The 23,402-nt window shown below is 39.9% G+C and overlaps 1 protein-coding gene and 1 pseudogene across 1 annotated transcript; one reads left to right on the top strand and one right to left on the bottom strand.

Moving 5' to 3' along the window:
* Positions 1–376: 376 nt before the first annotated feature.
* LOC139366809 (DNA repair protein XRCC2-like) lies at positions 377–2,775 on the bottom strand (annotated as a pseudogene).
* Positions 2,776–3,862: 1,087 nt separating this feature from the next.
* On the top strand, positions 3,863–19,882 carry LOC139367006 (actin related protein 3B). The gene is made up of 12 exons (XM_071104853.1): positions 3,863–4,113; positions 4,901–4,956; positions 5,393–5,517; positions 5,818–5,928; positions 6,297–6,392; positions 11,785–11,892; positions 13,778–13,921; positions 14,085–14,258; positions 14,962–15,054; positions 16,818–16,943; positions 17,107–17,190; positions 18,935–19,882. Exons 1-12 carry the CDS (start codon positions 4,070–4,072, stop codon positions 19,028–19,030), a joined length of 1,257 nt encoding a protein of 418 aa, XP_070960954.1. The 5' UTR covers positions 3,863–4,069; the 3' UTR covers positions 19,031–19,882.
* The last annotated feature ends 3,520 nt before the right edge of the window (positions 19,883–23,402 follow it).

The raw sequence follows: 23,402 nt of genomic DNA, 5'->3' as shown, positions 1-23,402 counted from the left end.
AACTTAAATATTCAGCGCTTCATTGAAGAAAGGCATTGCTGCTGTGTGTAACAGTTGCCCTATCTTACTCTTTTATTTTTTCCCCTCTTAACAAAACAAACAAATTACATCCAACATAATAACCATCCACATTTGGTGGATGTAAAATAATCCAACAACTGTTAGAAATAAAATCACTAAAAGTTGCTATGGTTCAAAATGATTAATCTATCAGTTGAACACATCCGGAATTGGAATAGAATTCAATCAAATGAGTTCAACAACATTCTTTATAAAAACTGAAACCCCCTTTACATTACACAGAACGAGGAGTGTTTAGCACCTCATGTCTTTGTGGTGGTGTATGCAGTTGAAAACACCTGATTTCTGTCCTTGGTCACGTCTCCTTGTGTGTCAATAGCCTCTGCCAATCCCTGCTGATGTAGGCCTTGTCAAAGTCTGAAGCATGGGAGGAGGACCACCGTCTACAGGAGGAATACGATGAGGATGGCTCAGAGGACCCAGGTGTCATGGCTGCCGTGTCAGACTGATCCGAGTGCCCGTAGTTCCTGATGTTGGCGTGCGTGGTGGCGAACACCACAATGAGGTAGTCCCTTAGCAGCCGGGCCAGGGGCTCTGAACACTTCATGAGTATGGCTTCCTGCTTGGCTACGCTCTCCTCTCCGCTGCTCTGGTCCACCCAATAGAAGGCTGAGATGCTGTCGATGACCAATAGGCACAGAGGGATGGATTGTCTTGGCAAAGGAGAAATGCTCACTAACAGGGATGTAAACAAATGTGTGCACAAAATTGGAGAGAAATAAGCTTTTTGTACATATAGAAAAATTCTGGGATCTTTTATTTCAGCTCATGAAACATGGGACCAACACTTTACATGTTGCATTTATATTTGTTGTTGAGTATAAATAAAAATGTGTAAATCATGTCTGAAAACTAACTGAAACTAAACTGAATTTCAAATAAAATCTAAAAATAACAATAAAAACAAATATTAAATCTACAGGAGGAATACGATGAGGATGGCTCAGAGGACCCAGGTGTCATGGCTGCCGTGTCAGACTGATCCGAGTGCCTGTAGTTCCTGATGTTGGCGTGCGTGGTGGCAAACACCACAATGAGGTAGTCCCTTAGCAGCCGGGCCAGGGGCTCTGAACACTTCCTGAGTATGGCTTCCTGCTTGGCCACGCTCTCCTCTCCGCTGCTCCGGTCCACCCAATAGAAGGCTGAGAAGGACGGGCCGGCTGAAGAAGGTATTGTCCAGGTAGTGCAGTGTGAGAAGCAGCTGGACTGAGCTGGAGCAGAGAAACACGAAGAGTCGGCGCAGGCAGGCTCGCACCCTCTTCTCAGGCTCTACCACCGCATCACCATCCTCCCCCAGGTGCTGCTCCAGTACTTTCACCAGCCTCAGCATGTCAAAGTGGTAGTTGGTGTCCACGTACATGACCTCCCCTCCAGGCCGCCCCGGTCGGTTGGGAGGATGCAGTGGGTCACCAGATTGAACAGGGTATGCGTCTTCCCATTGCCCTCATGCCATGGAACTCCACAACATCACCTGGAGAGAAAACATGTGACTACTGTGGTTATTTATTTATATGGACTGACATGGTCCTGTCTTGCTGTCTAAACAGCAGTTAAATGAGTCTATAGGGCCAAACTATCTTGAATTGGTCCAGGAAACATGTCAGGTTCAATGTCCGTCAATGATCATCTCCCCTTCAATCTAGCAAACAACTAAAGGAAAATACAAACTCACTTGGTTAAAAAAACTAAAGCTTCATGACCCATATGCTAATTCTGATTTTACTTTGATAACAAAGTACTTCTAGCTGCTTACTTGAAGTTCAAGTTCACCTTCAGTAGTCATATTTAGCAATACACACAAAACACAATAATAAACATAATCGGATTTTAGGCAAAATGGTCTTCCCAATGACATCATACCAATCAATAACAGTGCACAGTAGCACCTCTCTGGCCAACGGCGGGAAAACAGGTTGGAAATAACCAGTATTCAGGCAGGCTTCAATAAAAATAAAAGTGTATCAAATCAAATAACACATAAATATGTATTCTTATTGTCACGGCTTCCACAGTGATTTTACCCACCACTACTGAAAATAACAGAGTATCTTCAAGCAAGATCAGAACACTAGTGTGGGACACAACCCTGCAGCCCCTGCAATGCAGGACCCACAAACACTCGGGGGCCCAACCCCTGGAGGAGCCCCTCCCAAAATGTGTAGAATAATATGAGATAGTTATAAAACTGCACATTTTTCTCTTTGCCCCATGGAAAAATGTGTAGAATTGCAGGAAGTACATTTTTTTATCCCAAAAAAGGGACCTTGAGGGGCCCCGCGAAACCGCAAATCACTATAATATTTGCAATAAATTAATGTAACGTTAGCTAAGTAACGCTAACTGCGATGTGCCTGTGTTTAACGTCACTAGATCGTGTTGGACGGAATACATTGTAAACAGTTATCTACTCGTTAACCGGTATGGAGTGTCAGTAAAGTTTGATTGCGCGTAGCAATGTTGAAGACAAACAGGTAGTTAGTTATTAGGTGTATGCTGGTGTAAAAATTAGCTAGTGTACATTGGGGTAAGACTTGACCGAATTGTGCGCTGTTGATGGGAAATGCGCACGTGACGGTGGTGGCAAAGTCCATATATCGTCATGACATCAAATTAGTTTCTTACAAACCTTTCGTCAGATACTTTTTTACACTTATAGATTAGTTTGCGAGATATTTGTGCACCGTTCTCTGTCATTTATGTAGTCATCTTCTCTTGCTTGCTGTCAGGAAAAATAACGCGCATTTTCAAATAATCTTCTTGCTTTTTGAAAATGTACCATAATATCTGGCATAGATGAGTTATTGAAATGGTTACAGGATCGTTATCGTGCCTCTCTGGTAGACATAATGAAATACATAATGAAAAATGGTTTAGTATGATTGCTATTAATCCCAACGTTATCAAGAATAAAGGCTATTGGTTTGTGTGACAGAATATTCGTCACCTCCTTTTCATTGGGCGCGTGAACAATACAAACAAGGTTGCCTAACAACTCGTGGCCAGAGAGGAAACAGTAGGATTCAGATGCCACCTTGCGGTGTGAGTATTGAAATACCGTGGTATTTAGTTTTTTTGCAGCTTCTTCACAAAATTACAAGGTTATTTAATTGCATACACCTTAGCCATATCATTTAGTGAAACATTATTTTCAAGAATACTTTCACAGGTTTCCATAAAGCATTTTTTTCTGTAGCCTAACAGCTGATCCTGTATTAGCAATCACTACATGACAGAGCATTTCCGAATGAGAAACTGACTCACGGTCAATTGTGCAAGTTCCCATTCCCTACTAAGCTCAAGTGGAGAACGGAGCCAGACAGCTTGTTTTTATTTTTTCAATTTTCCCTTTGACTCGGGAAGTACTCTCGCTGTCAAACTACTAGAAATAGAAACATAGAGAAAGAGGCAGAGCGAGAGGGATAACTGGGCCCAAAATCGGTCTTCTCCAGCAGGTGGCGTTTTTATGTTTTTTCGCTCAACAAAGCGAGGAGTTTTTGTATGGAGGTCAACGAGAGAGTGTCGAATTTGGTTAACGAAAATGTGAATGGTTTATTTTCTACGTATGGCTTATTTGATCGACTAGAAGTTTCGTAATGCCTATGTTGTTGCGAGTGTACTGATTTAAGTAGGACACTTGACATCCTGGCAACTTTGGAAAAAAAACACTTTATATTGGAGTTGTGCCTGTTGTTGTGCGTATCTGCCCTCTCATTGGCTAGAATGGTCCCACCTAATCGTGCCCCCTCCCCACTGCCTTCCATTTTTGAATACATGTATTTTCATTGTTAGAGCGGCCACTTGAGTATCTGGTCCATATAATGGATACTCTGTAATATAAATAACGGTACAGGGAAATAAGCGAGCACGGGGCAGTGCAATCAGCCGTGTAGTCAACCTTCAATCATACATTGGGTTTAAACTAGCCGATACAGTTGTTGCAAATAATCTATGGTGTTCTAGTATCGATAGGACAATCGTCAACACGAGCATGGCAACTCCTCTACCTCCTTGCGTGATAGATTGTGGGACAGGGTGAGTTTGTTTACTTGAAACAGCTACGCTTGCTTGCTCTGAAGATACAGTATGTGATGTGCCTCGAAAAGGACATTTACTAACGTTAGGCTATGTTATGCCACCAATCAAAACAACCTTTTTCACCCAAGTGGAAAGCACCTGCCTGCAAAGTTTACTTAAGAATAATATTAAATAATACTATTAAAAATGTTATAATGTATAATATATAATAATACATAGTTTCTAATGTTTTTTTAGGTCTATAGCTAAGATGTTAATGTAAATAAAGTGCCATTGGCCACTGCTGTAGTGTTCTCTAAAACTTAGACTATTTTAGCCGTAGAGGAGCCTACTGTTTTCTGAATCCGAAGGCCTGTAAACTCACAGGTGTGATTAACTTGATGAATAACTCAGCCTGTGGGTGGTACATTTTCCAAGATCTCTATGAATTAAACAGCTGCATGTTTTGGCTAACAATATACATTTTAGAGGAGATACATTTTTCCTCCATGATGAATTAGTATGGTTAAACAGGAAGTTTTACTTAATCAGAAAGGCTGGGGTCGAGACAGAACCTGATACTGTACATTTATTACATGGAACTAATTGCTAAAGGTTTCGGTTGTTTCTGAAAGGTTAATCGCAAATTGATCGGTAGAGAATATATTGACAAATGCATTCTGCTTAGTCCATGGTACAGAAAATAAATAAATGATTCAGTTGTATATTTGCACAATGCTTAGGGGCAAACATTGTAATCTTTGCTGTGTTATGATGACTTTGTGCTGTTTTTCTTTGAATGCAGATACACCAAGATTGGATATGCTGGAAACACAGAGCCACAGTTTATCATGCCATCCTGTAAGTATACTGTATAGCTTATGTTGCAGATGTTTTAAACACTATCCACTTCTAACTTGAAGATGACTTTATTTACATCAGTTTTGGAGTTTTGGTTTTTGGATTTGAATCAAGCTCTGCCTTGGGAAAGGAATAATTAAAGGCAGTGTAGCCTCCCATCTCATCACACGGCTGTGTAACCTTGAGCAAGTTACTGCACTCCAGCTGTCATTTCACTCATTACCATCAATTCATTTCTCAAGGGAACGGACAACAAATGAGTTTCAGACTGTTTTGATCTGTTCTTTGTTGAACACAGAGTCCTAAAATATGCTTGATAGCTGTGTGAACATATGGGCCTTGGTACGTCATCTGTCCATGTATATCGACTTGATGGACGGGAGGTCTAGAGAAGAATGTAACACCTGTTCGTTACCCTTATGTGTTTCCATTTCAGGCATCGCTATACGAGAGTCAGCCGGTGTAGGAGACCAGGCACAGAGGCGACTTGTGAAGGGAGTGGATGACTTGGATTTCTTTATAGGAGATGAAGGCATTGATAAGCCCAACTATGCAACCAAGGTGATTGATCCTACTCATAGGATCTGTCCCACTGGGCACAGATGGCAGTTCAATGTCAAGTTCAATGTGAATTCAAAAAAAATATTTCACCATGTCATTGGATTTAGGTTAAAAGTTGGGTTAAAAAAAGACTAAGTGCCCTTACGTTGATTACTTTTTGCTAACCCTAGCAGTTTTCTACGTTGATTCAACGTCATTAGGTTGAAGGTTGAAATGACGTGGAAACAACGTTGATTCGACCAGTTTTTTGCCCACAGGGGTGGTTTTGAGTTGTAACCATGTGGCCTTTTGTCTCCAAAGTGGCCCATCAGACATGGGATGGTGGAAGACTGGGATTTGATGGAAAAGTTCATGGAGCAGATCATCTTCAAGTATCTGCGGGCAGAGCCTGAAGACCATAGCTTCCTTATGGTGAGAGAAAGGTATTATATACCCCAGTATACATAACACATATTTTGTTTGTTGTAACATATATGGGAATGAAATAGAGGTATTGGTATTTATTTTTCTATTTTTGAAACTGGTATTTCAGTATTTATATATATCAATGAATGCACCCATTGCCCATTCTGAATTTAGTCAATGTTTTTCAAAATTAAAACAGTCAATAGGTGCATGGTTTTTGTAAGACCTGCAGTTGCAAAAACCATCAAGCGCTATTATGAAACTGGCTCTCATGAGGACGGTCACAGGAATTTAAATTGTATTATTTTGTAGCTTTGCTGTTATTGCTCTTAGTCAGTTGGACTGTATAGTGTTTTTTACGTTTGTGTCCCCAGACAGAGCCTCCGTTGAACACGCCAGAGAACAGAGAGTATCTGGCTGAGATCATGTTTGAGACCTTTAATGTCCCAGGCCTGTACATCGCAGTGCAGGTACAACAGAAATAATGTCCCATTCACACTATTGATCTGCGGTGGTGTTAATGAGGTGTAATACCCCAATGACCCCATTCATGTATGGTTATATACCAGTAGTATATAGTACATGTATTGAGGATGTCTTATTATTATAACAATGTATTTGATATGATCATCCATTCACTCCATGTAAGCCTAGATAGAAATATACAGTACCAGTCAAGTTTGGACACACCTACTTATTCAAGGGTTTTTCTTGATTTTTTACTGTTTTCTACATTGTAGAATAATAGTAAAGACATCAAAACTATGAAATAACACATACGGAATCATGTAGTAACCAACAATGTGTTAAACAAATCAATATATTTTATTTGAGATTCTTCAAAGTAGCCATCCTTTGCCTTGATGGCAGCTTTGCACACTCTTGGCATTCTCTCAACCAGCTTCACCTGGAATGCTTTTCCAACAGTTTTGTAGGAGTTCCCACATATGCTGAGCACTTGTTGGTTGCTTTTGTTTCTCTCTGTGGTCCAACTCATCCCAAACCATCTCAAATGGGTTGAGGTCGGGTGATTATGGAGGCCAGGTCATCTGATGCAGCACTCCATCTCTCCTTCTTGGTCAAATAGCCCTTACACAGCCTGGAGGTGTGTTGGGTCATTGTCCCGTTGAAAAACAAATGATAGTCCCATAAGTGCAACCAGATGGGATGGGGTGGGGTATCGCTGCAGAATGCTTTGATAGCCATGCTGGTTAAGTGTGCCTTGAATTTAAAAAAAATCACAGACAGTGTCACCAGCAAAGCACCATCACACCTCCTCCTCCGTGCTTCATGGTAGGAACCACACATGCAGAGATCATCCGTTCACCTACGCAAACATTTTGGCTCATTTGGCCCACCAGTCTAAGGTCCATTGCTCGTGTTTCGTGGCCAAAGCAAGTTTCTTCTTATAATTGGTGTCCTTTAGTAGTGATTTCTTTGCAGCAACTCGACCATGAAGGCCTGATTCACGCAGTCTCCTCTGAACAGCTGATGTTGAGATGTGTCTGTTACTTGAACTTTTTGAAGCATTTATTTGGGCTGCAATTTATGAGGCTGGTAACTCTAATGAACTTACACTCTGCAGGCAGAGGTAACTCTGGGTCTTCCATTCCTGTGACTGTCCTCATGAGAGCCAGTTTCATAATAGCGCTTGATGGTTTTTGCAACTGCACTTGAGGAAACTTTCAAAGTTTTCTGCATTGTCTGACCTTCATGTCTTTAAAGTAATGATGGACTGTCATTTCTCTTTGCTTATTTGAGCTGTTCTTGCCATAATATGGACTTGGTTTTTTACCAAATAGGGCTATCTTCTGTATACCACCCTTACCTTGTCACAACACAGCTGATTGGCTCAAACGCGTTAAGAAGGAAAGAAATTCCACACATGAACTTTTAACAAGGCACACCTGTTAATTGAAATGCATTCCAGGTGACTACCTCATGAAGCTGGTTGAGAGAATGCCAAGAGTGTGCAAAGCTGCCATCAAGGCAAAGGGTGGCTACTTTGAAGAATCTCAAATATAAAATATATTTTGATTTGTTTAACACTTTTTTAGTTACTACATGATACCATGTGTTATTTCATAGTTTTGATGTCTTCTCTATTATTCTACAATATAGACAATAGTAAGCGGTACCGGAGTGCCAAGTCTAGGACTAAAGGGCTTCTCAACAGTTTTTACCCTCAAGCCATAAGACTCCTGAACAGGTAATCAAATGGCTAACCGGCTATCTGCATTGTGTCCCACCCACCACCCGCCAACCCCTCTTTTAAGCTACTGCTACTCTCTGTTCATCATACAGTGGGGCAAAAAAGTATTTAGTCAGCCACCAATTGTGCAAGTTCTCCCACTTAAAAAGATGAGAGAGGCCTGTAATTTTCATCATAGGTACACTTCAACTATGACAGACAAAATGAGAGAAACAAAATCCAGAAAATCACATTGTAGGATTTTTAATGAATTTATTTGCAAATTATGGTGGAAAATAAGTATTTGGTTACCTACAAACAAGCAAGATTTCTGGCTCTCACAGACCTGTAACTTCTTCTTTAAGAGGCTCCTCTGTCCTCCACGCGTTACCTGTATTAATGGCACCTGTTTGAACTTGTTATCAGTATAAAAGACACCTGTCCACAACCTCAAACAGTCACACTCCAAACTCCACTATAGCCAAGACCAAAGAGCTGTCAAAAGACACCAGAAACAAAATTGTAGACCTGCACCAGGCTGGGAAGACTGAATCTGCAATAGGTAAGCAGCTTGGTTTGAAGAAATCAACTGTGGGAGCAATTATTAGGAAATGAAAGACATACAAGACCACTGATAATCTCCCTCGATCTGGGGCTCCACGCAAGATCTCACCCTGTGGGTTCAAAATGATCACAAGAACGGTGAGCAAAAATCCCAGAACCACACGGAGGGACCTAGTGAATGACCTGCAGAGAGCTGGGACCAAAGTAACAAAGCCTACCATCAGTAACACACTACGCCACCAGGGACTCAAATCCTGCAGTGCCAGACGTGTCCCCCTGCTTAAGCCAGTACATGTTCAGGCCCGTCTGAAGTTTGCTAGAGAGCATTTGGATGATCCAGAAGAAGATTGGGAGAATGTCATATGGTGAGATGAAACCTTTTTGGTAAAAACTCAACTCGTCGTGTTTGGAGGACAAAGAATGCTGAATTGCATCCAAAGAACACCATATCTACTGTGAAGCATGGGGGTGGAAACATCATGCTTTGGGGCTGTTTTTCTGCAAAGGGACCAGGACGACTGATCCGTGTAAAGGAAAGAATGAATGGGGCCATGTATCGTGAGATTTTGAGTGAAAACCTCCTTCCATCAGCAAGGGCATTGAAGATGAAACGTGGCTGGGTCTTTCATCATGATAATGATCCCAAACACACCGGCAACGAAGGACTGGCTTCGTAAGAAGCATTTCAAGGTCCTGGAGTGGCCTAGCCAGTCTCCAGATCTCAACCCCATAGAAAATCTTTGAAGGGAGTTGAAAGTCCGTGTTTCCCAGCAACAGTCCCAAAACATAACTGCTCTAGAGGAGATCTGCATGGAGGAATGGGCCAAAATACTAGCAACCGTGTGTGAAAACCTTGTGAAGACTTACAGAAAACGTTTGACCTCTGTCATTGCCAACAAAGGGTATATAACAAAGTATTGAGATAAACTTTTGTTATTGACCAAATACTTATTTTCCACCATAATTTGCAAATAAATTCATTAAAAATCCTACAATGTGATTTTCTTGATTTTTTTCTCTCATTTTGTCTGTCATAGTTGAAGTGTACCTATGATGAAAATTACAGGCCTCTCTCATCTTTTTAAGTGGGAGAACTTGCACAATTGGTGGCTGAATAAATACTTTTTTGCCCCACTGTACCTGAGATCAATTTAGAGTCTTATAGCGAAAGGTCTTATTTACTTATGTAAATTCGGTATTTCTGTTTTTATATTTTATAAATTTACAAACATTTCTAAAAACCCATTTTCACTTTGTCATGATGGGGTTTTGTGTGTAGATTGCTAAAGATTTTTTTATTTAATACATTTTAGAATAAGGCTGTAATGTAACAAAATGTGGAAAAAATCAAGGGGTCTGAATACTTTCCGAAAACACTGTATACGATATGAGCCAAAGCCCGAAAAATAAACCTGAATTAAAATAATGATTATGGCATTAGATAATACATAACCTAATAGCCTACTGCATATTATGCAAGGTGGAAAAACATTAAAAAAAACATATATAGATTTAGGATGTTTTTGGTATATAACTGTTCTAGCCTATACTTCAAAATTAAACAAATTCTAGCAATCACCTTTGAATCTGGACTGTACTATTCATACTGGTTGAACTGGTTACCTTATGATACGCTCCAAACATCAATCCATGTGTCTGGGAGAGAACATATAGGCCTAGGTGATGCTGTTGGTTCATTGATTGTGCAGGGCGGCTTACAGAGTTAGCTTACAATTATAGTGAATTTGTCCATCTCCTCTCCTTCATTCCTTTTTCAAGCACACAGAAATAGGGGCTGTCAACAGTTTTAGTTAATTAAATGTGTTGCGTTATGAAAACATGTTACTATCGCTATTCCCAAACAGATTTAATTTGGTTTCCCAAATGAAGCACTGGGTAGCTGCAGGAACATGGTTGGAGAGCCCATAGCATAGAGAGTTTGGGTGGAATATCACCTGTCGTGCAGTGAGAGGCTGCATGCTCCTCAGACAGTGGTTGATGCGTGAAGTGAAATAAGTGTTCTTATAAGCTCAGACATTTCTATATGCAATCCCGTGTGATAGCAGAGTTTTTGATGGTTGCCACTAAAAAGAGGAGGATCCCAGCTGCTACTATATTTAGATCTATTTCTCAGCTGCTCTGCTATAAAACCGGACTAGCCTCAGCATGATTTAAACTGGGAAAGCAGCCTCTATTTGCTATTCGAGTGCATACGGATGATGTCTTTTTTCCCCTGCCCCCTGTTCCTACAACACAAGGTTGATGATACCTTAATTGGGGAGGACGGGCTTGTGGTAATGGCTGGAGAGGAATAAGTGAAATGGTATCATACATCAAACACATGGTTACAGTTGTTCGATGCCATTCCATTTGCGCTGTTTCCGTACATTAATATGAGCCGTCCTCCCCTCAGCAGCCTCCTGTTGTTCCTACCCATTTGATATTGGGCCATTCTAAATCTTTTTTTTTCTCCATATTAGTTAAGACAAGATTAATTCGAGAATAGTTGAATGGTTGAAATATATGACCACTTGATGAGAGAACAGGGTGTGCAGCCTGAGGCAAGGAAGCTTTTTTTGTGACTTTTTGTTGCATATAGTAGCATCATGCAGCCCAAATATGTTTTGATTTTTAAGACAATCTAAGATTTGTATCATTCACATCTAAATTAGCCAATTAACTCAAAATCTAGTTTAGCATATAGGACCTGTTTCAAATGATCACTTTTACTCTCAAAATTGCTCCGGAATGGGAAAAATATCCTTCCTATTTTATTCCGCCAAGTTCAATTATATTCTTCTTACTATAAAATCATATAATATAAAATAATGTCACGGGACTTAAAAACATATCTTGTCTGCTAAATTACCTAGTCTACAGCCTATGGCAGGGCGCATAGCCAGATAAAATACAGTAAGCCAACTCATATTCTGTTGGGTTTATTAGACTTTTTTTCAATGTAGATATTCCAAAGGCATACATACAGCGGCATGTATGCGTGGAGGCTTGGAGATTCTAAACATGTTTACAATATTTCATGGCCGCCACAGCCCTAGGTCTAATCACATTGAAATCTGTCTCTCAGTGATTGTACTGGTTCATTTCAGGCAGTTCTGGCCCTGGCAGCATCATGGACGTCTAGACAAGTAGGCGAGCGAACACTGACAGGAATCGTGATTGACAGCGGAGATGGAGTCACCCACGCCATACCTGTGGTAACCAAAGCATATCAACGTTTTTTTGTTGTTAAAAGACACTATGACAAAGTAGGTCGCAGGTCATAGAGGCTTATAATCACACTTGTCGTGAAAGCTTAATGTTGTCTTATGTCACGTTAAACTGTTATGAAACCGTCCATCAACATTGGGGTTGCCATAATCTTCCATGACAGAAGTGCTATGCCAACCTTATGAAGGCATTATAAACCTCAAAATTGGTTGGCATTCCTCAAGAAAAGCTAGGCCATCTTGGTTGCTTAGCTTTAATTGTGGGAACAAAACAGAAATGTCTTTCTTGTGAGTGGAAGCAGCTAGCAAGCCCAACTTAACTCCTTTATTGATCTGTTTTGATTGTGTGTCTGTCCAAATTCAAAGGTATGTCAATATACAACATGATCCAAGGCATCGTGGGTTAATGGGAGGATCCAATGAGGAAAGGCATGTAAGGGGACGTTTTATAACCATCCTATCCCTTCCCTGATAGAAACATCCCTGTAACATGGGTTGAACTCCCCCACCCCAGGACATGCTTCAACTCTTTGGTCTTTTGACCAATTAGATCAGCTCTGAAAAAGATCTGATGTGATTGGTCAAAAGACCAATTAGTGGAACAAATATCAGAATTGGGCTGCCTGTGTAAACGCAGCCTAAGACTCCCATACTGTTTCTCAACAGACCAAGGTGGCTTTTCCCTCCTCCAGGTCAAAGCAAATTCCCTTGTGGGCCTTCGCCATATTGCTTTTAGCTATCCTGTCTTTTTAAATCAGGGTTGCTGTCCTGTCTTTTTAAATCAGGGTTGCTGTCCTGTCTTTTTAAATCAGTGTTGCTGTCCTGTCTTTTTAAATCAGGGTTGCTGTCCTGTCTTTTTAAATCAGTGTTGCTGTCCTGTCTTTTTAAATCAGGGTTGCTGTCCTGTCTTTTTAAATCAGGGTTGCTGTCCTGTCTTTTTAAATCAGTGTTGCTGTCCTGTCTTTTTAAATCAGTGTTGCTGTCCTGTCTTTTTACATCAGTGTTGCTGTCCTGTCTTTTTAAATCAGGGTTGCTATCCTGTCTTTTTAAATCAGGGTTGCTGTCCTGTCTTTTTAAATCAGGGTTGCTGTCCTGTCTTTTTAAATCAGTGTTGCTGTCCTGTCTTTTTAAATCAGGGTTGCTGTCCTGTCTTTTTAAATCAGTGTTGCTGTCCTGTCTTTTTAAATCAGTGTTGCTGTCCTGTCTTTTTAAATCAGGGTTGCTGTCCTGTCTTTTTAAATCAGGGTTGCTGTCCTGTCTTTTTAAATCAGGGTTGCTGTCCTGTCTTTTTAAATCAGTGTTGCTGTCCTGTCTTTTTAAAATCAGGGTTGCTGGCAGAGAGGAAACAAGGAGAAGTAGCCACTTTAGCTTATTGAGACGCACCACCTGTGCACATGACTCTCCTAAATATAACTCCCTCTCTGTAAAAGTGATATTGCATGAAGTTCTGTGTCTGTTGTTTATGATGAGTAAAATTCTGTGTCAAATTCAATGATTGCTGGGATACCGTATGTGGACTTTTTCTTTATGGCTATATATAAAATAGAATTGGATACCATAAAATAGAATACCATACAGTGAAAAACAAGTGCTGTACCCATATTGAGATATATTGGTACTTGTTAACGTAAAAGTCACAGCATGTTCATAGACTTGTTCAGATGCCTTCTTCACTGTCAGCTGTTTTCTAAATGTTTTCTAGATACATATGGCAGCTTTAAGTGTTTCATGTTGTGCAAATTCATAGTTATGCTGCAGGTATAGAGTAACTCTTTGAGACATGATCAGGATCATATTATGTTAACCTGTTGTTGACTTGATATTTAGGATTCTTGACTGTTTGAGTCATTGTGACATATGTGTCCTGTGCTAGGCTGAAGGCTACGTCATTGGGAGCTGTATAAAACACATCCCCATAGCAGGTCGAGACATCACCTTGTTTATTCAGCAGCTCCTCAGAGAGAGGGAGGTGGGCATCCCCCCGGAACAGTCCATGGAGACAGCCAAGGCAGTCAAGGTAAGGAGGAGAATAGTAGTGAAGCTACCTAGCAACACCTAGCGACCTCTTTAAGACGTTTTGATTGGTGTAATGGTTGTTGGACTGATGCTACATTATGTACATAAATGGACAATGTAAGCTCACACTTGTTTATATGTTGTTTGTTGTTTTGTTTTCCCAGGAGAGGTACTGCTACATCTGTCCAGACATTGTGAAGGAATTTGCCAAATATGACACGGACCCTGGGAAATGGATCAAGAAGTACAAAGGCATCAATGCCATCAACAAATCTGAATTCCACATAGACGTTGGATATGAACGCTTTTTAGGTCCAGAAATATTCTTTCATCCAGAGGTATTCATTGATATTCTGAATAATGGGTAGCGTTTATTTTATGCTACACTATTTATATATAAGAAGTAACATGTTACCCAATAAGGATCCAGTTGGATTAATTACTAATTTGAAATGAGTATCTTCAAGAAAGCACAAATTGTTGTCATGTAAGATATCAGTAAAAAAAAAAAAGATAAATAATTGTTATGCAGAATAAAGTTGACAAATTTAATATTATTCTCATTTAAAGGCCCAGTGCAGTCAAAATCATGGTTTCCATGTGTTTTATACATATTTACACACTGAGGTTGGAATGATAATGCCTTTTTAGTGTAAGAGCTGTTTGAAAAGAAAGCCTAATATTTCAGCCTGTTTTGGTGGGATGGCGTTTTGGCCTGCCTGGTGACAATACCAGGTGGTAAATTAGTTAGGTTTGGAACTCTTTATTATTTTAAGTCTATCTGACAATAACAGCTAGTTTTCAGTTTTCCTTTCTCCAGACCACTCCCAGACAGTCATAGCTAAATTCTTTCTTGAGAAATTGCTCTTTGCTAAGAAGCTAGTTTCGTTTATTTTCTAACATTTTAATTAAAAACAATAACAGTAACATTCTTAATTGTTACCCAGAAATAATTTGGTATTGAGATAAAAACAGCTGCATTGAACCTTGCTTTAAACATTCACATGTAATACCCACTATATCTGCTCCTGTGTTTTACAGTTTGCCAACCCAGACTTCACGCAGCCAATCTCAGATATAGTTGACGAGGTTATAATGAACTGTCCAATAGATGTCAGAAGACCTCTATATAAGGTATGGCTTCAACACTACGTTCTGCAATTGATTGTGTGATGGGGGAAATGCATGTATTTCCAGTTTAACAATTCATTTAAGAAATAATATGATTTTAAGATTATTTTAAATATGTCAGACTTGCTCTGCAATACATTTAGTATTGACAGTTTTGATTCTGAATAGTTGTTCATATTTTGTCCACCAGGCGTCAGTGTACACCTTGTTATCTTACTGGTAGATAGATGCATGTTGGCCTTGTTGGAGACAATGAGGGAACATCCGCTTGAACACGGCACCTGACTTATTCAATGGCCATTTCAGTTCACATTCTAGTCTTCATTTAGCTTGGATCATGCCAACAAAACATATATTTTTTCTAAACACAGAATGAGTGCAAATTATCTTGCTCTCATGTGTTATAAATGTCCATGATATTCATGCCACTCATCTGCATATCAAATTAAAACATCAAACTGGGGTATTTATAAAAACATTGAGACAAGTCATTGAACTTGTAATAGCCCAGTGAACCAACTGCCTAAAATAAAATATTGCAATCTTCTGGGCAATTGAATACATTTAACAATTCATTGAGCATCCTAACTATCCCCACGAGTCACAACACCTGAGGTGGACTATAAGCTTAAACCATTTTCTTCACAAATTGAAAGGTGGTCATCTGCAGTAAAACGCTCTGCTGCTGGGCTCTCATCTCCTCCTCTGACACGAGTAATAAATGGATTCATTTCAGAAAGGCAAAACATGGATGGAAAGAGGGATGAAAGAGGGAGGGAGAGAGGGATGAAAAATAGATGGAGAACAGTACTTTTTTTATTGCTGCAGAAGTTATTCCAGCTCAGCCCAATCCAAACAACGGGATACATTTTCTCCCAAAGCCTCTAAAGTTTATTAACAAACGATTGACCCCCTCGACCTGTAATGGCGGAGGATCGCTGGTTGATCCCCTATTATCGCTGAACGTCAATATTTAATTAAGGTCGAATGACTGTCCCAATATTCCCTGAGCCTTTTCCTCTCTCTTTCGCTCTCTCTTTCGCTCTCTCTCTCTCTCTCTCTCTCGTTAGGGTTTGAGACCTGCCCAGTGTAGCCTTTACACATTTGATATCAGCAACTTTCAAGGGGTGTTATTTAAGCAATAAGGCCAGAGGGAGTGTGGTATATGGCCAATATACCACGGCTAAGGGCTGTTCTTAGGCACGATGCAAAGCTGAGGTGCATTATTGCTATTATAAACTGGTTACCAACCTAATTAGAACAGTAAAAATAAATGTTTTGTCATAGCCGTGGTATACTGTCTGATATACCACACCTGTCAGCCAATCAGCATTCAGAGCTCGAACCACCCGGTTAATAATTTGTGATTAAGCCCTAATTCTGTGATGACATTGAAGCCTAACTAGACACAGAAATCATGCACAAAAATATTGAACATCTGTCGATGTGCCCTTGAGCAAGGCATTTAGCCCTAATTCCGCCAGGTGCATCATTCATAATGACTGACCGAGGCTGTGACCCCATACTCCATGGGTGTCTCAATGAAATTGGGATATTAAAAAAATACATTTCCAATTCACACATGCGTATAAATGACATACTTGTGTATGTGTAAAAAAGGACAACTATAAGCGCCCACCAATTATTGTCTCTTGATTGTGTGTTTAGCAAGATTGACTACTTTTGGTGAATGAAGGTGTTGTTATTGTTTTGATGGGCTAGAAAACTGACACCCTATAGTTGTGTTGTGTACTGACACATTACAGAATATTGTCCTGTCTGGCGGTTCCACCATGTTCAGAGACTTTGGCCGGCGGCTGCAGAGAGACCTGAAGCGGTCGGTAGACGCCCGGCTCAAATTGAGTGAGGAGCTCAGTGGAGGAAGGATAAAGGTGTGTGTCTGTTCGTGCTTTCCTGCCTCCTATGGTCATGTTTGGTACAACAACGATCATAGGAGTTGGCAATACAGATCTGACATTGTCCAGGCTATTGTGATGCAGGGTAGAACTGGGCTCAGGATGGATGGTAATCTGTCTACTTTCCTGTTGTTTTCAGCCCAAGCCCATGGAGGTCCTGGTGGTTACACACCACATGCAGCGCTATGCCGTGTGGTTTGGAGGATCCATGCTTGCCTCTACGGTAAAGACCATACACAGTGCACATGTACACACTCACACACAGAGCACGCACCCACGCATACACACTACATTTTCTACATGGTCATACTGCGAAGGTTAACAAGTTCTGTTATTATTATTATTATCATTCACTATCACATGTCTACTGTATTAATGTATATATAGAATCAATATATAAACAGTACTCAGCCTACAGATAAAGGATCTTCATTTAATTACTCTTTTGTTGCTGAACTATTTCCTGCACAATAGTGTATTCTAGGTTTAAAAAGGCTTCTAAAGTTTATTATTTCCACTTTAAAATGTCTGACTTTGCCCTAAAGAAAAATGGATCAACTTCTACAAAAAATGTCCATGAATTAAATCTACATAATAATTCAAATGTCCTGTTGATGCAGGATTAGTTTCCTGCTGTAGCAAACTGGCTCAAATTAAGATTGTACATCTGTAAAATGCTGTGTCTGGTGTAAAGGTCGACCGATTATGATTTTTCAACGCCGATACCGATTATTGGAGGACCAAATAAAGCCGATACCGATTAATCGGCCAATTTTTAAATTTTATTTGTAATAATGACAATTACAACAATAAATACTGAATGAACACTTATTTTAACTTAATATAATACATCAATAAAATCAATTTAGCCTCAAGTAAATAATGAAACATGTTAAATTTGGTTTAAATAATGCAAAAACAAAGTTTTGGAGAAGAATGTAAAAGTGCAATATGTGCCATGTAAGAAAGCTAACGTTTAAGTTCCTTGCTCAGAACATGAGAACATATGAAAGCTGGTGGTTCCTTTTAACATGAGTCTTCAATATTCCCAGGTAAGAAGTTTTAGGTTGTAGTTATTATAGGAATTATAGGACTATTTCCCTCTATACCATTTGTATTTCATTAACCTTTGACTATTGGATGTTCTTATAGGCACTTTAGTATTGCCAGTGTAACAGTATAGCTTCCGTCCCTCTAGTTAGCGTGCGCTAACTAGCTAGCCATTTCACCTCGGTTACACCAGCCTCATCTCGGGACTTGATAGGCTTGAAGTCATAAACAGCGCAATGCTTGACGCACAACGAAGAGCTGCTGGCAAAACGCACGAAAGTGCTGTTTGAATGAATGTTTATGTGCCTGCTTCTGCCTACCACCACTCAGTCAGATACTTGTATGTTTGTATGCAGGACACGCTAGATAATATCTAGTAATATCATCAACCATGTTTAGTTAACTAGTGATTATGATTTATTGTTTTTTATGAGATAAGTTTAATGCTAGCTAGCAACTTACCTTGGCTTACTGCATTCGCCTAACAGGCAGTCTCCTTGTGGAGTGCAACGAGAGAGAGGCAGGTCGTTATTGCGTTGGACTAGTTAACTGTAAGATTGCAAGATTGGATCTCCCGAGCTGACAAGGTGAAAATCTGTCGTTCTGCCCCTGAACAAGGCAGTTAACCCACCGTTCCTAGGCCGTCATTGAAAATAAGAATGTGTTCTTAAGTGTCTTGCCTAGTTATATAAAGGTATAAAATATATATATATATATTTTTTAATCTGCAAATCGGCGCCCAAAAATACCGATTTCCGATTGTTATGAAAACTTTAAATCTGCCCTAATTAATCGGCCATTCCGATTAATCGGTCGACCTCTAATCTGGTGTTATCCAACCTTTTTCATCTGCCTAAAGTACTGAGATAAATCCCCTGTTGCTCCTTACTTTTGTATTCCGTTTCTTTCCTTCACAGCCTGAGTTTCTCCAGGTTTGTCACTCAAAAAAGGACTACGATGAGTTTGGTCCCAGCATCTGCCGCCATAACCCTGTCTTTGGTACCATGTCCTAATGCTAAAACCCACACCTACAGAACCTGCTGTTGACCCCGGCCTGGGGTCAGTCCATGCATCGTGATTGATGTCCTTACTTTACCACCATAGCACTCTAACCTACCACACAAGAGCCCCTTAGACGTTGATGGGCAATTGAATTTGTCAACAATATATTGTACAATCAGTATCGGCTAATTAGAATTAATGTGAAAGGATAAAAGTCATTGAATAAGACAAAGACCTCTTATAGCACACATACAGTGAATTTTCAATATTGTCATTGTAGCAACATTGCAGACTATTTAATAGAATTAAACAAGAAAAAATCTAAACTGGAACACTTTGGTTGAAGCCATGAACTGAAGACTGTTTTCTTGCACCTACTCTCTTAGTTTCGCTGTACACTCTTAAGATTAACTTTAGATCCCATCCCAGGCTGCATGAATCATGTGGGAAGGCAACCCACGCTAATTCTGGAGCAGCCCAAGTTACATTTGTCCTATATCCATAGAAAGTCATGCTTTGAAATTGTATATAGAATATATAGATAAAGATAAATATATTACAATATAACATATTTAGAAATGTGTTTATATTTAAGATTATCAGAACAGGTATATAAAGATGTAGATCGTATTGAGGTGAAATAGTGTAACGTGAAAGAAGAGATATTTGGAGAGATTTTGTTTATTAGGTCCAAAAGTATTTATTAAATTATTTTTGTCAGCCACAAATTATCTATGGTATATAGATATATTGAAGTATTTATTTATAAATTTCTGTGTAAGTTATTTCCGTAGGGAACTGTGCTCACTAAAAATCAAACTGCTGTATGACGCTAATGTGAATAAAGGTACTTGGCACCTTCATGGCTTGTTGTTTCTGATTGATAGCTAATGTGATTTAAAAATATATATTTTTAACCTTTTTATTTTTTGAATTTTTCGCAGTTTCTCTCCAATTTCGTGGTATCCAATTGTTAGTAGTTACTATCTTGTCTCATCGCTGCTAGTGGGGGGGGGGGGGGGGGGGCTCGGGAGAGACGAAGGTCGAAAGCCATGCGTCCTCCGAAACACAACCCAACCAAGCCGCACTGCTTCTTAACACAGTGCGCATCCAACCCGGAAGCCAGCCGCACCAATGTTTTGGAGGAAACACTGTGCACCTGGCGACCTGGATAACGTGCACTGCCCCCGGCCCGCAACAGGAGTTGCTAGTGCGTGATGAGACAAGGATATCCCTACCGGCCAAACCCTCCTTAACCCGGACGACACACGGCCGGCTGCGACAGAGCCTGGGCTCGAACCCAGAGTCTCTGGTGGCACAGCCTTAGACCACTGCGCCACCCAGGAGGCCCCATTTAACCTTTATTTAACCAGGAATGGCTCATTGAGATTTAAAATATTTTTTTCAAGAGCGTCCTGGCCAAGATAGGTAGCACCAAGTCATTACAAAAATTACAGACAAACATGAAAAACAACGAAGTAATCTAGTAAAAAACATAGAATTCACAAGAGTATAACAAAATCAAAAACAGCAAATTAAAAACATTGACAGGTCAGGGAATCAGTCTCAAGATCATTCATCAGTGATTTAAAAATACCAATCGGGACAGGTTCTTCCAGTTTAAAAGTATTTTGTAAGGCGTTCCAAGATGATGGCGCAGAGTACATAAAAGCCCTTTTACCAAATTCAGTTCGGACAGTTATCAGGATAAAGTCCAGCGAACGAAGAGAGTACCCACCACATTTCTGAACAATAAAAATGCCCAAATAAAAAGGTAGTAAACCCAAAATGGCTTTGTAAATTAAAGTATACCAGTGACTGAGCCTATGAGTGACTAGAGAAGGCATGCCAACCCTGGTATACAAAGTGCAGTGGTGCGTAAGGGTTTAGCAGTTTAAAATAAATCTCAAAGTGCAATGGTAAAGGGTGTCAATTGATCTCAAACACTGAGCAGAAGCATTCATATAAAATATCCCCATAGTCTAGTAAAGGCATAAATGTAGCTGATACTAGCCTCCTGGCTTCAAAAGAAAAACAGACCTTATTCCTAAAATAAAATCCCAATTTCAGCCTCAATTTTTTTGTAAGTTGTTGAATATGCTTTTTAAAAGAGGCCGTCATCAATTAAAATTCAAATATATTTATATGACGTTACAACCTCAATCTCTTTGCCCTGACAGGTAGGTTCAGAGGTCTATTTCTTGCTTTAGAAAACACCATTAGTTTAGATTTGTCAGTATTGAAGATAAGCTTCAATTGACACAAGGTATGTTGAACAGTATAAAAAGCAGTTTGCAAGTTCTGGAAAGCTGTTGTAAGAGACAGTAAATAACAGTATCATCAGCCTGTAATGCTCGTCAAAAGGGATAGACCAAGTGATTTGGGTTCATCATAAATATACTTGAATGTGAACCAGCAACAAAAACAGTAAAGAGAAACAAACGAATGTACAGCCTTGTAGGGCTCAAAAGCAACAATACAAAAACAAGATCCCACAAACAACAGGTGGGAAAAGGCTACCTAAATATGATCCCCAATCAGGGATAACATGATTGGGAACCATACCAGGCCAACATAGAAATACAAAAACTAGACTACACATAGAAATAATAAACTAGAACACCCTCCCAGTCATGCCCTGACCTACTCCACCATAGAAAATAAAGGCTTTCTATGGTCAGGACGTGACACAGCATAATGAGGTTGCACATTTTGGACATTTTTGTCTAAATCATTGATATAAATAGTGAATAAGAGAGGACCAAGTACAGAGCCTTTGGGCACACCATTAAAAACAGACAATTTAACAGACATAAGCCCATCAAATTGAGTGCACTGAGTTATATCAGACAGATAGTTAGCAAACCATGCAACTGCATGCTCTGAAAGACCTACACTCGACAATCTCTGCCTAAGTATAGCATGATCAACTGTATCAAAAGCCTTAGAGAGATCAATAAAAAGTGAGACACTGCTGTTTTTTGTCAAAATGCTTTCCAATAAGCTTTCCAAGACAGACATACAGTAAATTACTGAAACATTTAATTAATTTGATTATTGTGTCCATTTCTGGAAAGTGTATTATCTAGACTTTGTAGTTGTATACAGCCCTTTGCCTCCCGAGTGGTGCAGCAGTCTAAGGCACTGCATCTCAGTGCAAGAGGTGTCACTATAGTCCCTGGTTCAAATCCAGGCTGGATCACATCCGGCCGAGATTGGGAGTCCCATAGGGCGGCGCACAATTGTCCCAGCGTTGTCCGGGTTTGGCCGAGGTAGGCCATCATTGTAAATAAGAATTTGTTCTTAACTGGCTTGCCTAGTTAAATAAAGGTTCAATAATAAAAACAATTAAACTGATTGTCTTGTTTGGGATTGCCACAGAGTCAGCCAAAGTTGCAATTGTTATTCAGTTACTGTATCCAATCTCATATGGCCAATGGCATACATAATAATGGATTTGATGGTGTAAAAAACAACTGATATTCTTGTTCCATGTGATATTAATAGCAGTGGTATTCTTTATGATATAAGCTCATGTCGTGGTATCGTATTTTTCCTGATCAGCGTTCAATCCATGATAAAAGCTCAATATTAGCAAAAGTAAGAGGCCAACTTCCTGCAAGGCTTCCTTCCTGGTCGTTTGATCCAGAGTAAATCTGTGGGTGTTACGTGTCAATTGTACTCTCAGCAGCTTACCTGAAAAATAACCCTGTGACCCTGTTGAACACTGATAAGCAGTGTCATTACTATTTATTGCACTGCAATAATCTCCCACTGAAGTATTACAGATCAAATACAGTATCTTTCAAAATGATCATCTAGTATTACAACCAGAGGGAAATAAACTCTGGACCACCTTTACTCCACACACAGAGAAGCATACAAACCTCTCCATCGCCCTCCATTTGGTAATTCTGACCATAATTCTAACCTCCTGATTCCTGCTTACAAGTAAAAATTAAATCAGGAAGCACCCGTGACTAGATCAATAAAAAAGTGGTCAGATGAAGCAGATGCTAAGCTATCCGGGATTTCTCCGATTGCATTGAGGAGTACATCACATCCGTCATTGGCTTCATCAATAAGTGCATCGATGACGTTGTCCCCACAGTGACCATACGTACATACCCCAACCAGAAGCCATGGATTACAGGCAACATCCACACTGAGATAAAGGCTAGAGCTGCCACTTTCAAGGAGCGGGATTCTAACCCGGAAGTTTATAAGAAATCCTGCTATGTCCTCCAACGAACCATCAAACAGGCAAAGCGTAAATACAGTACTAAGATCGAATCGTACTACACCGGCTCTGACGCTCGTCGGATGTGGCAGGGCTTGCAAACCATTATTGACTACAAAGGGAAGCACAGCCGAGAGCTGCCC

The sequence above is a fragment of the Oncorhynchus clarkii genome, chromosome 15 (genome assembly GCF_045791955.1).
Source record: "Oncorhynchus clarkii lewisi isolate Uvic-CL-2024 chromosome 15, UVic_Ocla_1.0, whole genome shotgun sequence".
Taxonomy (NCBI): Eukaryota; Metazoa; Chordata; class Actinopteri; order Salmoniformes; family Salmonidae; genus Oncorhynchus; species Oncorhynchus clarkii.
The sequence above is the reverse complement of the archived record's forward strand: the minus strand, read 5'-3'. Positions and strand labels throughout refer to the sequence as shown.

Bases quoted from the DNA above. Each gene is read 5' to 3' on its own strand.
- LOC139367006 (XM_071104853.1), top strand. From the start codon at position 4,070: ATGGCAACTCCTCTACCTCCTTGCGTGATAGATTGTGGGACAGG. The intron at 5,929-6,296 runs GTGAGAGAAAGG...TTGTGTCCCCAG, and splicing joins AAGACCATAGCTTCCTTATG to ACAGAGCCTCCGTTGAACAC. The intron at 15,055-16,817 runs GTATGGCTTCAA...GACACATTACAG, and splicing joins TCAGAAGACCTCTATATAAG to AATATTGTCCTGTCTGGCGG.